At 43.2% G+C, this 15,444-nt stretch overlaps 3 protein-coding genes across 6 annotated transcripts in view; 2 read left to right on the top strand and 1 right to left on the bottom strand.

Moving 5' to 3' along the window:
• The window catches only part of LOC109899982 (desumoylating isopeptidase 1), a 16,417-nt gene extending 15,059 nt beyond the window's left edge, over positions 1-1,358 (bottom strand). For 2 of the 3 annotated variants that reach the window (XM_020495672.2, XM_031835334.1), the window contains exons 1-3: positions 875-1,353; positions 635-656; positions 396-465 (exon numbers count right to left, since the gene is read on the bottom strand). In XM_020495672.2, coding sequence (XP_020351261.1) covers positions 396-465; positions 635-656; positions 875-965 — 183 coding nt within the window. In that variant the 5' untranslated portion in view covers positions 966-1,353. Of the gene's footprint in view, positions 1-395; positions 466-634; positions 657-874 lie in introns of all 3 variants that reach the window. The other variant, XM_020495671.2, reaches the window with a different exon arrangement.
• Positions 1,359-3,538: 2,180 nt separating this feature from the next.
• On the top strand, positions 3,539-8,925 carry LOC109899983 (X-ray repair complementing defective repair in Chinese hamster cells 6). Of its 2 annotated transcripts, none has more exons than XM_020495673.2 (13): positions 3,539-3,727; positions 4,511-4,602; positions 4,687-4,799; positions 5,047-5,188; positions 5,375-5,626; positions 5,820-6,006; positions 6,356-6,542; positions 7,057-7,225; positions 7,394-7,555; positions 7,663-7,792; positions 7,986-8,086; positions 8,224-8,340; positions 8,505-8,925. In XM_020495673.2, the coding sequence occupies exons 2-13, from the start codon at positions 4,533-4,535 to the stop codon at positions 8,702-8,704; spliced, it is 1,830 nt and encodes a 609-aa protein (XP_020351262.1). In that variant the 5' UTR covers positions 3,539-3,727; positions 4,511-4,532; the 3' UTR covers positions 8,705-8,925. The 2 variants fall into 2 exon arrangements, with proteins under 2 accessions (XP_020351262.1, XP_020351263.1); XM_020495674.2 differs by lacking the exon at positions 3,539-3,727 and adding an exon at positions 4,008-4,130.
• A 1,856-nt stretch (positions 8,926-10,781) lies between these two features.
• Positions 10,782-15,332, top strand: LOC109899159 (GTPase IMAP family member 4). The gene is made up of 7 exons (XM_020494217.2): positions 10,782-11,076; positions 11,443-11,520; positions 11,762-11,812; positions 11,951-12,001; positions 12,192-12,242; positions 12,347-12,397; positions 14,244-15,332. Exons 1-7 carry the CDS (start codon positions 10,959-10,961, stop codon positions 14,987-14,989), a joined length of 1,146 nt encoding a protein of 381 aa, XP_020349806.1. The 5' UTR covers positions 10,782-10,958; the 3' UTR covers positions 14,990-15,332.
• The last annotated feature ends 112 nt before the right edge of the window (positions 15,333-15,444 follow it).

The raw sequence follows: 15,444 nt of genomic DNA, 5'->3' as shown, positions 1-15,444 counted from the left end.
TAAAAACACACAAATACAAACAGCTTGTCAGTTGTACAACCAAATGCATTTAACCCAACCCCTCTGAATCATAGAGGTGCGCCTTAAATTGACCAGGGAGCAGGTGTTGGAGGTTTAACTGCCTTGCAGAACGTCACATTTTTCAACCTTGCCGGCTTGGGAATTCGAACCAGCAACCTGTTGGTTACTGGCCCAACACTCTTAACCGCTAGGCTACCTGCCACCTGCTTGCTCAGTTGTCCTCCAATAGCCCATATGCAGCCCCAGGATAAGATTTCTATCACAACTAACAAGATCTATGCTTGGGGTAACTAACTTAGACTTCTTATTGGTGTACATAAAGAGATTTCCAGGTCTAGTTTGTTAGGAAGGAATAGAATAAAACATTGTCTTACAGGTCGGCAGTTTGTGATGCCATCTCCCCCATAGAAAAACTCCTCTCCATGTACAACAATAGCAGTGTGCCTAAGTGAGAGGAAAAAGGCTACAGTTTATTTCACATAAAGACAGACTCCCAATTAACAGACTTAAAAACACTGGGGGAAAATATAAATATGAAAGGTGTACATAACTTGACCTTTGGCCTCACTAAAATAAGGATTTCAATCATTCAAAAAATACATAATTTACTCACCATATTCCATCAAGCTGTATACCTGTGAATAGAACAGAATAGTTGATAACGTTATACATTAAGTTTACAATTTGTAGCAAACTTGGGGTTCATAAGATACAGAAATTGATTCTAAATTCAGCGCATAGGCCTAAAATGCATCCTCAGCCTCTGCTCATCAATTCAAACACTACATCAGCGGGTAAAACAACTTATATTCCAAGCAAAACTAGTTAGCTAACCTACGCGTTAGCAACTTACCTAGCATGAGGGGGCTCAGCTGGCGAGCCATTCCTTTAGATATATCGTAAACGTACAGTTTCACAGCGTACGAGGTGTTATTTGGATCCATAATTCAGCTTGGTGGTGTAAAATTAGGTTCAGTGCTGTGTTGTCTTCAATGTGTACGAACTAACGTTAGCTAGCTAGTGTTATCTATCCGACTAGCTAACCTAGTGTTAAGTTACTATAGTTCGTTCTGGTTCCGCAAATAGAAAAACACAAATAGTCCGAAATGCCTTACGTTGGGAAAAATAAAAAGGCATATAGTAGCTAAGCTTAATTACAACGAATATCTAATAATTGAGGCAAATTCACGAGTCACAACCGTACGAAGCTCTTAGCTAACATGCTAGTCAGCTGTTGCTGTGTCACTGTGACTCAAAACAAAATATATCTGTCAAAAATGCCCATACATACATACGGCTTAAAAAACAGCCAATGAATTGATAGAGTGAGACTGGGACACCTGAGTGAAGCTAGCAACAATAAGAATTGGCCACAATTGTGGAATTTTGGGTTTGCGTTCAAAATAAAAGTCACCCATTGCAACATGCAAACGGATAGTGGAATAATGCCATATTTGGACTAGATCATCCTAAACAAGTTTGGAATATTGATATTTAAATTTTAAAAATGACAATAAGTAGTACATTTGATGCCAAAAAGTTTTTAAAAAGTGTTTCAGCATATTGTGTTTGATTTGGTCCTAAACAATATCTTAACCACCATCGATAAGAAACAATACTGTACAGCCGTATTCATTGACCTGGCCAAGGCTTTCGACTCTGTCAATCCCCACATTCTCATCGGCAGACTCAATAGCCTTGGTTTCTCAAATGATTGCCTCGCCTGGTTCACCAACTACTTCTCAGATAGAGTTCAGTGTGTCAAATCGGAGGGCCTGTTGTCCAGGCCTCTGGCAGTCTCTATGGGGGTGCCACAGGGTTCAATTCTTGGGCCGACTCTCTTCTCTGTATACATCAATGATGTCGCTCTTGCTGCTGGTGAGTCTCTGATCCACCTCTACGCAGATGACACCATTTTGTATACTTCTTCTTTTCTTAGGCAATTAAGCTAAGGCAAGGGCTGTTTCCTCGTCTCTGCTGCTGCTGCCTCCACCGCATTGTTGCCTCCCTGCACCTGCCCGCTCGTCCAGCATGACTACTCTGGACGGTTCTGACTTAGAATATGTGGACAACTACAAATACCTAGGTGTCTGGTTAGACTGTAAACTCTCCTTCCAGACTCACATGAAGCATCTCCAATCCAAAATTAAATCTAGAATTGGCTTCCTATTTCGCAACAAAGCCTCCTTTACTCATGCTGCCAAACATACCCTCGTAAAACTGACCATCCTACCGATCCTCGACTTCGGCGATGTCATTTACAAAATAGCCTCCAATACCCTACTCAATAAATTGGATGCAATCTATCACCAAAGCCCCATATACTACTCACCACTGCGACCTGTACACTCTCATTAGCTGGCCCTCGCTTCATACTTGTCGCCAAACCCACTGGCTCCAGGTCATCTACAAGACCCTGCTAGGTAAATTCCCCCTTATCTCAGCTCACTGATCAGCACCCATCTGTAGCACGCGCTCCAGCAGGTATATCTCTCTGGTCACACCCAAAACCAATTCCTCCTTTGGCCACCTCTCCTTCCAGTTCTCTGCTGCCAATGACTGGAACGAACTACAAAAATCTCTGAAACTGGAAACACTAATCTCCCTCACTAGCTTTAAGCACCAGCTGTCAGAGCAGCTCACAGATTAATGCACCTGTACATAGCCCATCTATAATTTAGCCCAAACAACTAACTTTTCCTCAACTGTATTTATTTATTTATTATTTAGCTCCTTTGCACCCCATTATTTATATTTCTACTTTGCACATTCTTCCACTGCAAATCTACCATTCCAGTGTTTTACTTGCTATATTGTATTTACTTCGCCACCATGGCCTTTTTTTGCCTTTACCTCCCTTATCTCACCTCATTTGCTCACATTGTATATAGACTTATTTTTCTACTGTATTATTGACTGTATGTTTGTTTTACACCATGTGTCGAACTGCTTTGCTTTATCTTGGCCAGGTCGGAATTGTAAATGAGAACTTGCTCTCAACTTGCCTACCTGGTTAAATAAAGGTGAAATAAAAAAATAAAATAAAAAATGTGATTTGATAGTGCTTATTATAAGTATGCCCCCAATGCAATACGGAAGTCTAATTACATCCACAGTGCGATTTCAACTGATTCTTTACTTTTTTTGTGTCAAATTAACTACTTATTGTCTTTTTTGAATGTATATAAAAACATCCAACCTTGTTTGGCATCTAGTCCAAATAGGTTTTATTCCACTATTTGTATTCATTTGCATGTTTCAATGGGGGAATATTATTTTGAAGGGAAACTGCAAATTCCACAATCCTTATTGTGGCTAGCTTCAAACAGTTGACGGTGACGACCTACATCGTTAAAGCGTCTGATAAAACATTGTGAAATGTACGCAAGAATCCGTCATAAAATTAAGAAATCTTGTGTTTGTGCAAGTGAGTTTACGATTGATATGAAAAATATTTTGACGATATTTGTTTCATAGATCGTCTCAACCTCAATCGCGCAGTAGATGGCACTATGCACATTTAGCTTTACATGAACCCACGAACATTTTCACCATAGAAAAAGTAATGCGCGTTCACGTCGCAACTGACGACGCAATTAAACACAACTACGGTCTGATATCAACACCTGCATCAAGACAAAACAAGGCTTGTAGCTAACTATTTCCAACGAAATCACATTTGTAACATCATACACTCGGCCATAAGGTATGCTTTCATTCGTCTGTATAGTTTAAATGAGAGTGCATTCTTATGTATGCTGATAAGTGGATGCCAAGATAACCATATACCGTTTAGAAACTGTGATTATATTATATTCAAAAAGTTGTCTGCTGCCTATTCCCCGACGCTCCCCCAAATGTTCTGTCTAAACGCAAATGCAGGTGCTGGATACAGTTTTGGAAACATTTGGAACTTAACTTGAATATAAGTGTGTGTGGGGGGGATAATCAAATACAGAAGACTTACCGCATGCAGTTTTGAAAGTTGCACACGGCTGTATTTTTAAGAAACACCGGAAATGTGGAACGTATTGGTATAATGGAGATATCGTAGCTGAGGCGGTGTGTGAAAACAGCCGGGTGGAGCTTTGCTAAACTGCACAGCAAAAGTGTGTGTTTTGTATTTTAAATATTATTTATCGCATATATAAAAGTTACACTCCAAAGGTTTACAAAACCTTTTCGCAAGTGGCGTATTTGCGTTTAGAGTTTCGGGAGTAAACAGAGCGTCGGGATTGTGGTTCACATGGGGAGGGGGAGTAGCTGTGGTCCATACTATCAGCTAAGAACCCAAAAGGGGGGAAACTGTATAGTGGGTATACCCTCCTTGAGTTCTCAAGAACTAACTAGCCACTTACCCAAAAGGCGACTGGAGTGCCACATTAAATTGAACCTGACATCATCTGGTATTACCTGATCAGAGTTTTATAACAACCACAGTTCTCTCACACTGTGTGTGCATATGCGTTTGTTTCCTTGTTATTTTAAGGGCAAGATTAGTGCATGCCTCAATGGCACAGTGGAACGACTACCACCATGAGGATGAAGATGTGGATGGAGAGGAAAGGGATGAGTCTGGAGGTAAGACCAACATTGATGGTGATTGAATGGATCAATTCTGAATAGAATGGGGGTTAGCATATGTAATGTAATCCCCCTCCACAGTGGACTACAAGAGCACAGGCCGTGACAGCCTGGTGTTTCTGGTGGATGCTTCCAAGGAGATGTTCATCATGGGGGAGGATGAAGAGCCCTCGCCATTTGACATGACCATGCAGGTAGTCATTCTCTCTCACTGTCTCTAACTCCCTCTCTGTTTTCCCTTACCCTTTCCTGTCCTTTCTTCACCCCCTCCCCTGCCTCTCTGTTTCTCTCCTTATCTCAGACATGATGAAAATGACTGAACTCTTAGCACCGTGAGAAGTGACATGACTGATGGCCCTTTCCCACTCCTCTCTTGATCTCTGTGGTCCTACTTAACCCTCTGACAGTGTTTTATTGTATTGTGCTACTCTCCCTCCCCAGTGTGTCCGCAGCGTCTACACCAGTAAAATAATCAGCAGTGACAAGGACCTGGTGGCTCTAGTGTTCTATGGGACGGAACAGAGCAAGAACCCCAGGAACAGTTTCAAACATGTCTATATCTACCACGACCTGGACTTACCTGGTATGTCCCCCTGGCCTGCAGTTTCAGTGTGTGTTTTGATCGAGTCTTGGATTCTTCTGGAACCCATTTGAACATTTGTTATTATTCTCTCTGTGTATCTCCAATCTGCTTATCTTTACCCTTCCTCCTCACCTATCTCTCTGTCTAACCTTTTCTTTTATCTCCTCCCATCTCTCTCTCCTCTAGGTGCCCGTCGGGTGCAGGATGTGGATGGGCTGCGTGGGGAGAAGGGTGCCCAGGTGGCAGGAGAGACCATGGGTAGTGGGAATACCAACCTGGGTGAGGCGCTGTGGTGCTGCTCCAACCTCTACAGTGACATCAAGCTTCGGCTCTCCCACAAACGCCTCATGATCTTCACCTGCCGAGACACACCACATGGGGGAGACAGCGAGCGCGACCGCCAGGCCCGCACCAAGGCTAGCGACCTCAAAGAGACCGGTGGGTCTGGAGAAAGGGGGAAGGCAGTTGTCAAAGAGATAGAGATACAACTATGTATGTTCTATGGCAGTTGGCCTCCTTGATGTAACAGGGTTGAAGGGGTTTGAAAGGGGCTGGAAATACATATTGGTCTTGCAAAATGTTTAGTTTATCACAAACAGTGTTGGATCAGTGAACTCTCTGTCACTCACAGGTGTGGTGATAGACCTTATGCATCTGATGAAGCCAGGTGGGTTCGACGTCTCGCTCTTCTTCTGTGACGTGGTGAGCCCCCCCGAGGACGAGGCTGAGCTGGGCCTGCAGATGGAGCCTTGTGGGAAATTGGAGGACCTCCAGAAGAGGGTCAGAGCCAAGGAGATGAAGAAGAGATCGGTCGCAAGGTACAGAGCACAGCCCAGCACTGTTTCCCTCATTGTATAGGCGTGGCGCTGTGTCTTTTGACACTATATAAATGAGTCATCCCGCAGTGTTTGTGATTATACCCTGATGAAGATAGCTTGGCTGTTGAAAAGTTGGTCATTAAAGTTTTGCACCTGAGCTCCTAGAGTGTGTGGCTCTCTTTTATTTTCAAGTTTTCTACTCCGCTAGCCAGCACCTCGTCTAAATAGGTGTGCGTTTCTTTTTCTTCTAGACTGTGTTCTTATAGGACATGTTTAGATGTTACAAATGTTTAACAAAACTCAATAGGGCTCTGGTTGCTGATGGCTCATCTCTTGTCCTCTGTGTCAGGTTGAATCTGTGTCTGGGGGAAGGGATGAACGTGGCAGTGGGTGTGTACATCACGGCCCTACAGGCCAGGAAGCCTAACGCCATCAAGCTCTACAGAGACAACAACGAGCCCGTCCGCACCAAGACACGCCTCTACCACACACAGACGGGCAGTCTGCTGCTCCCCAGCGACACCAAGAGGGTTCAGGTAACTAAGTGGGAATCTCAAATCAAACCAAATAAATATATATTTAAAGTGTATCAAAGAAAGTATGGGCCTCCCGAGTGGCGCAGTGGTCTGAGACACTGCATCGCAGTGCTAGCTGTGCCACTTGAGATCCTGGTTCAAGTCCAGGCTCTGTTGCAGCCGGCACAGCAACTGGGAGACCCATGGGGCGGTGCACAGTTGGCTCAGTGTCGTCCGGGTTAGGGGAGGATTTGGCCAGCAGGGATGTTCCTGTCCCATAGCGCTCCTTTGGCGGTCCGAGCACAATGCATGCTGACGGTAGCCAGGTGTACATATTGGTGCAGCTGGCTTCCGGGTTAAGCGTGCATTGTGTCAAGAAGCAGTGCGGCTTGGCTGGGTTGTTTCGGAGGATGCACGGCTCTCGACCTTTGCCTCTCCCGAGTCTGTACGGGCGATGGGATGTAACTACCAATTTGGATATCACGAACAAGGGGTATAAAAAAAGAAAGTATGATTTTTTTTGTGTGTTGTATAGGTGTATGCAGGCAGGCAGATAGTGATGGAGAAAGACGAGGTGGATGTGATAAAGAAGTTTTCTGACCCGGGTCTGGAGCTGATTGGGTTCAAGCCCATGGAGCGTCTCAAACTGCACCACCACCTCAGATCTGCTGTCTTCATCTACCCAGAGGAGGAAATGGTCACAGGTGTGTGTGAACCTGTCACTATGATGGGAAGAGAAACGGTGACAGTTGAAAACATAACTACAAGTCAAACTGTAATCTGGGAAACGTCAGCCCATGTTCATCCTCCAAGTTCCATTTTGAGTTCCAACTTTAACCCCTTTTTCACCATGTCCTGTTTTTCCATCCCAGGGAGTGCCTGTGTGTTCACAGCGTTGCTGCGCAGGTGTAGTGTGAGGAACGTGTTTGCTCTGTGTAAATATACACGGATTCGTAACTCTCCCCCGCGCTTCTTAGCGCTGGTGCCCCAAAAAGAGGAGGTGGATGATGGCCAGGCCCAGATTGCGGCTCCAGGTACAGTCATTGGGTCCCACTGCAGCCGTGGTCTTGCACAAATACCACACAATTAAAATACTTTTAAACGTTCAGACTAATTGTAATGACGTGTGTGTTTGCCTCAGGCTTCCATGGCATCTTCCTGCCCTACGCGGATGACATTCGTACCCTGGACACTCCTCAGCTCCCCACGGCCTCCGAGTCTCAGGTGGACAAGATGAAGGAGATAGTACACAAGCTGCGCTTCAAATACAGGTACGGCCCTTTTATTACAGTGAATACTAAACATTATTATTTCATACCAGGATTCACATTTTGAAAAGAGTTAAAGCATAAAACATTACAGTGAAAGCATAGCAGAAAACAAGGGGAACACTATTGTAAACGTCCTAGAATGAGTCGAGATTCCCATTCCTGTGTTGTCTGTGGTGCTCTTCCTGTGTTCCAGGAGTGATGCGTTTGAGAACCCAGTCCTCCAGCAGCACTACAGGAACCTGGAAGCCTTGGCTTTAGATCTCATGGCCCCGGAGCACATAGAGGATCTCACCAGTAAGATGAATACACACACACCATATGCTCCTGATTAGCCCACATGCTTCTTTTTTAGCAGTGCTCAAGCTTGCTTTTTCTCGTCCATTCTTTCTGTTCAATCTCTCCTTATCTTTCTCTCTCTCTCCCTCTCTCAGTGCCCAATGTGAATATGATTGACCAGCGTCTTGGTTCCCTGGCTCAGGAGTTCAGAGATCTGGTGTACCCTGCTGACTACAACCCAGAGGGCAAGACTGCACCCAAACGCAAACCAGGTGAGTTCTGTATGAACTATATTGTGGTGTATGGTTTACTTGCTTTGTGTCCTGTAGGGGAGATTTTGGTCTGGCCCTTGGGGTAAGAAAGAACAGAGTAGTAGCTGGCAGTCTCACTATTGAAATACTGGTTGTTGTAACATCCTAGCCCTGTGTGTGTTCAGCTGAGGCGGCAGGCGGCACAGAAAAGAAGCCCAAGGTGGAGATGTCTGAGGACGAGCTGAGGGGTCACGTACAGAAAGGCAACCTGGGTAAACTGACGGTGCCCGTGCTGAAGGACGCCTGTAAGCAGTTTGGGGTGAAGGTCACAGGGACCAAGAAACAGGAGCTAATAGACGCCCTGACTGCACAGCTCACCAAATGAGGCGTAGATGTCAAAATATGTTGACATCTACGCTGTCGATATTCTGGTCAGAGGCACTAGATCGCAGGATTATTGGTCTATCTTTGGGCTTCCATTTTAAGGTTTCTAATCTGAGATATATCACTGTACTTAAAATGGAAAGTTTCTCATTTGTGTTGCTAGAATAATATTGTTTCTTTACATGTTTTAAACTTTAATAAAAAATTTAAAGGAACCATTTATATAATTGTCTGTAATTGCTTCAAATTTTACTTGTCTGCAATTTTTGAACATAAAGGTAACTGCCAAAGTAAAGGGAACATCAACATAGTGTCTTAATAGGGCGTTGGGCCGTCACGAGCTGCCAGAACAGCTTCAATGCGCCTTGGAATTGATTGTACAAGTGTCTGGAACACTTTTGGGGGGATGCGAATCCATGACAAATTCAATAATTTGGTGTTTTGTTGATGGTGGTAAACGCTGTCTCCGGCTCCACTCCAGAATATTCCATAAGTGTTTCATAAGGTTGACACACACACACCCTTTAAACCCCCTATGTACCTTCGAGACCCCTCTTTCAAAATCACTAGCTAGGTTTCCATCCAATTGGCAACAGATTTTCAGGTGAATATTCTTAATTCTGCATAAAAACAATATGTGCATTTTCCATCAAATTGACTTGTTGCAGATAAAAGCCTGTGCTGATGGGTTAAAGTCCCATGTACTGATTTTTTTTTTTTTTAAAGAACTATACTGAACAAAAAATAAAAATGCAACAATTAACAATTGTTAATTGTTACAGTTCATATAATGAAGTCAATAAAATTAATTTGTAAATTCATTATGCACTAATCTATGGATTTCACATGGCTGGGCAGAGGCCATGGGTGGGCCTGGGCCAGCCAATCAGAATGAGTTTTTCCCCACAAAAGGACTTCATTACAGACCAGAAATTCTCCTCTGTTTCATCAGCTGTCTAGATGGGCTGGTCTAAAACGATGCCGGATGTGGAGGTCCTGGCCTGGTGTGGTTACATGTGGTCTGTGGTTGTGAGGCCGGTTGGACTTATTGCCAAATTCTCAAACTATGTTGGAGGCGGCTTATGGTAGAGAAATTAACATTACATTCTATGGAAACAGCTCTGGTGGACATTCCTGCAGTAAGCATGCCAGTTGCATGCTCACTTGAGACATCTGTGGCATTGTGTTGTGTGATAAAACTGCACATTTGAGTGGTATTTTATTGTCCCCAGCACAAGGTGCCCCTGTGTAATGATCATGCTATTTAATCAACTTCTTGATATGGCACACCTGTCAGGTGGATCTATCATCTTAGCATAGCAGAAATGCTCACTACCAGGGATTTAAACGTATTTGTGCATACCATTTTTGAGGAACTTTTTGTGAGTGTGGAACATTACTAGGATTTTTTTATTTCAGCTCATGAAACATGGGACCAACACTTTACATGCTGCAGTTATATTTTAGATCAGTGAGTGTAAGAACCATCATATCAAGTAAACTTTGAGTCATGGGATGATATGTTGTGAAGTCCTCCCACTATGACTCGGGAAAGCATGCAGTTTATTAAGCTACAGATGAAATAAGTTATGATAAACTAGAGGGTGGTGAATGTGCATGGTGATGAGCTTGATGCCTCTTCCCAATAAATATCGAGGGTCTTATTCTGGTGACATGTTCGATGTTTGGCTGCCATTTGACAAATACAATTATTCTTACAATTATTATATCAACATGTGTAGACTATAGCCTATATCTGTATCTGCAAATTGTTGGCTAGATTGCATATGCAAAGACCAGAGTACATTAAAATGTACTTGAAAAAGTGTGCAATGTCATCACTGATTTTTATCCACAAGTCAGTTTGGTGGGAAAAAGCGCATAGATTTGTTAGAATATTTGCATTAAATTTGTCGACAATTGGATGAAAACCTAGCTACTGAGGTCTCTTCTTGCCATGATAGCTAAAATAATGGGCATTTTTCTGCATGACCCTAAGCATGATGGGATGTTAATTGCTTAAGTAACTCATGAACCACACCTGTTTGGAAACACCTGCTTTTAATATAATTTATATATCCTCATTTACTCAAGTGTTTCCTTTATTTTGGAAGTTACCTTTATTTCCTGTCCTACTTGTATGATTAGAAAAAAGGAGTGTCTCAGTTCCATACATACTGCATTATATCGCTCATTCAGCTACAATAAAGAACACCTTTGTTCCGACGACTCCTCAAAGTACCACGTAACGAGAGATGGCGCTTTGGTTTTGGCCAGTAGCATACGGACCGGGTTTACCTGTTAATATGGACCAGTGCGACTGCAAACCGGACAGCGATTGTACCTCAATCTACTGTGGAGATGATAGCACTGGTAAGAAGGATATTCACATCCGATAAATTTAACTGTTATCCTATCCGTCCGAGATGTAAAAGTAACAAGTATCATACCGACATTTGCTCGGTCTGTGTAACATGCCGACCGGAGTTTTATTTTATTTGTTTCAGTCTTTGTAGAGACCGTTGAGTCCGAAATGTAGGATACATATTATAAATATATACAATAACGCATTTAGACTAAAATCAATACAAAACACAAAGGTGTTCCAAGCTGGTAAACCCAGTTTATAAATGTAGAACAAAAAATACCCCGATTCAAAATGTATTTGGGTTAAAGGTTAAACTCCTGACAAGTAAAGAACATTGATCAGTCTCATGCTTCACTAATCTTTCCCCGCAGGTCTGTGGTTGGACTTCAACAGTGTTTTGACAGGAGCTCTCACTGTGGTGGGCTATCTCCTCTACAGATTCTCACAGGGTCAGGAGCCTTACACCACCTTACACCACAACAGTACTATTTCAGCAAATGCTTTTTTGACTTCCATAATGTTGTCTTATCTGTAAGATGATCCTCTCTCCCATCTGGGGACTGACTGTATGGTTTTAACATCAGCTGGTGTTGTGCATCTGATTTGCTTTATAATCAATTTGTTATGCCACCGTAAATAGAATTTTGTTTGATACTGAGTGAGTTAATTTATCTCTTTGGTCCGCTGCAGCCCTCCCAGCTCTGATAAGATGGCCCATCCATCTCTTCTGCACACTCACTGGTATGTCATCATGCCTGGAGGTTGAACCTTGAACCCTATTGCATTATTCCGCCTGCATATCTTCATCTGAGCAACAGATTCAATTTAATGTCTTGATTAAATCCTATTTTAAACTAAATATTATTGCCTCTGTTTTAGGTGTGTCCTCACTGTGGGGTTGGGTGAGCCACCTGATGGGAACTCTTCGTAGTACGTACTGTCACAATTTTTCCCTTATCAAAACCCACACTCAGGAAAATATTCATTAACATGTTTACTAAACTCATCGGAATGTAAATGTACAGTAGATGAATTGATTGCCATCACAGGTTTTAGGTAATTATAGAATAATGTATGATGTGGTGGTTAATGATTTGTTAATTTTGTCTTTGTGTGTCAGGCTTACAGTACTTACTGAAGTGGCTGTCGCGTATTTGGAGGTTTATAGTTGGTAAGAGATTGCTAATATCCACCCACCTTCTAAATGATAATGTCTTTGATTCATAACTCTAAAAGTGTTGATAATGTATTGATATGGTTTTGTTCGTCTATCAGCTTCATTCACAAAACTCAGCGGGTTCACTGTTATCATTCAAAACAACTCTGGTAAGGTTCTCCCTCTCTTTTCTCCCTTCTCTAGTTAATTGCAAGTTCTGTTCCTTTATACAGTACCAGTCAAAAGTTTGGACACCTACTCATTCAAATGTTTTTCTTTTCTTTTTACTATTTTCTACATTGGGGTAGTAGTGAAGACTTCAAACTATGAAATAACACATGGAATCATGTAGTAAACAAATCAACATATATTTTTGATTCTTCCAAGTAGCCACCCTTTGCCTTGACATCTTTGCAAAAACTTGGTGTTCTCTCAACCTGCTTCACCTGGAATGCTTTTCCAACAGCCTTGAAGGAGTTCCCACATATGCTGAGCACTTGTTGGCTGCTCTTCCTTCACTCTGCGGTCCAACTCCTCCCAAACCATCTCAATTGGGTCAAGGTCGGGTAATTGTGGAGGCAAAGTCATCTGATGCAGCACTCTCCTTCTTGGTTAAATAGCCCTTACACAGCCTGGATGTGTGTTGGGTCATTGTCCTGTTGAAAAACAAATGATAGTCCCACTAAGTGCAAACCAGATGGGATGGCGTATAGCTGCAGAATGCTGTGGTCGCCATGCTGGTTAAGTGTGCCTTGAATTCTAAATAAATCACTGACAGTGTCACCAGCAAAGCACCATCATACCACCTCCATGCTTCACAGTGGGAACCACACATGTGGAGATCATCCGTTCACCTACTCTGCATTTCACAAAGACATGGCATTTGGAACCAAAAATCTAACATTTGGACTCATCAGACCAAAATACAGATTTCCACCAGTCTAATGTCCATTGCTCGTGTTTCTTGGCCCAAGCAAGTCTCTTCTTATGGGTGTCCTTTAGTATTGGTTTCTTTGTAGCAATTCGACCATGAAGGCCTGATTCACGCAGTCTCCGCTGAACAGTTGGTGTTGAGATGTCGTCTGGTATTTGAACTCTGAAGCGTTAATTTGGCCTGCAATCTGAGGCTGGTAACTCTAATGAAATTATCTTCTGCAGCAGAGGTAACTCTGGGTCTTCCTTTCCTGTGGCTGTCCTCATGAGAGCCAGTTTCATCACAGCTCTTGATAGGTTTTTGCAAATGTTCAAAGTTCTTGAAATGTTCCGTATTGACTGACCTTCATGTCATAAAGTAATGATGGTCTATCATTTCTCTTTGCTTAGTTGAACTACTGTTCTTGCCATAATATGGACTTGGTCTTTTACCAAAGAGGGCTGTCTTCTGAATACCACCCCTACCTTGTCACAACACAACTGATTGGCGCAAACGCATTAAGAAGGAAAGAAATCCCACAAATCTGAACATTTCACACCTGTTAATTGAAATGTATTTCAGGTGACTACCTCATGAAGCTGGTTGAGACAATGCCAAGAGTGAGAAAAGCTGTCAAGGCAAAGGGTGGCTACTTTGAAGAATCAGAAATATTTTTAGACTTGTTTGGCTTTTTTTGGTTACTACATTATTCCATATGTGTTATTTCATGGTTTTGATGTCTTCACTATTTATTTTATAATGTAGAAAATAGTAAAAATAAAGAACCCTTGACTGAGTAGGTGTCAACTTTTGGTACTGGTACTGTATGTGTAATTTAGTTTCCCATACAGTTCCTCTCAGGTTCACTATCAAATGTGACGCAATGTGTGGAATCTGTAAGCAAACTGAAAGAGGAAATTAGACATTTCTATTATGTTCCTTGCTGCGTCTGTATTCGTGCACACAAAAACATCCTATCAACTGTCCTTTAGTCTTGTGGGTTGTTTTCCTTAATAATAGAACAAGCACTTGATGAAATCATGACACAAAACACTCTCCATTCATTGAATTAACTGTTCCACTCATGTCTATTTATTTTTCAGGGGCTTCTAGTGACAGTCCCCCAGGCACAGAGCCCTCTCCCAGCCCTATTTCCATAGAGCCTGGGCTGAGGCTCATCCTTACGGGGCCTCCCGGTGGAGGTCGGACCTCCCTTGCAGATGCCCTGGTTGGCTGCAGCCTCCCTCAGGTTGGGGGGTCCCTGGCGGCTGTGATGGAATGTACCAAGCGGAGGGTGGTGGTGGACAGGAGAGAGCTGATCATAATCGACACCCCAGACCTCCTGGGTCCATCTCTGGGTGACAGTAAGAGAGCCTTTGAGACCCTCCGCAGCCTGCAGCTGGCCAGCCCAGGCCCACATGCCTTCCTGCTGGTGCTCCAGACCCCTGGCTCTGGAGATGGGGTGGACCAGGATGCTGCTAGTGCCACCAGGGCCCTCCTGGAGCTGGTCGGAGAGAGTGCCACGGGCCACATCCTCATTGTCCTCACCCATGCGGACTGTTTGGGTCCGGGCTCCACGCTAGCCCAGCTTCTGGAGGATGATGCTGGAGGCCTCAGAACTGCTCTGTATCTGTGTGGTCAGAGGGCTGAGCTTGTGGACAACAACCCAGACAAGCCGGTGGAGGATAGAAGGGAGCTGGCGAGGGGGCTGCTGGAGAGGCTGGCAGAGATGAGGGCACTGAGGGGACACTACACCCACGAGCTGCAGAAAAGGGAGAACCAAGTCAGGGAGGAACTGCTGATGGACATGGCCTCTGTGTTGGCACGGAAACTCGGACAGGAGTATTGAGAGTTAAAGAGTAATACTTCATTTTTGGTATAGGTGCGTTTTGTTGACTTATTTTTGTCATTCTTGGATTCTGGGTTTGTTATTGTCTTTGAGGAATTGATCCTCATGATGTCACTGTCTCTGCATGTATTGTTAAGTATGTCAGACTTAGCATGGGCTTGTTGGGTACATTTTGTAAAATCAATATCATGTTCTTACAGTACTGCTGTTATTGAACAGTATTTAATCCATGTCAATTTGCCTTCATGTACACTACTTGTTTTCTTGCACACACTCTTGTCTGTCTACTACATTCCTCCCATGGTTTCATTTTTTTTTAAGTATTAAAGTTTCGTCCAAATAAGTGCAGTGACTCGGACTGTATTTCTTGCTAGTGTAACTGCAAGTCAAAAGAGCCCTTATAAACGTTCATTCAATTTGCGGATGTTTTTGCATAAAATAAATGTTTGGTCTCA

Source organism: Oncorhynchus kisutch, linkage group LG11 (genome assembly GCF_002021735.2).
Source record: "Oncorhynchus kisutch isolate 150728-3 linkage group LG11, Okis_V2, whole genome shotgun sequence".
NCBI lineage: Eukaryota > Metazoa > Chordata > Actinopteri > Salmoniformes > Salmonidae > Oncorhynchus > Oncorhynchus kisutch.
Note: the sequence above shows the minus strand (reverse complement) of the source record. Positions and strands in the feature narration are given on the sequence as shown.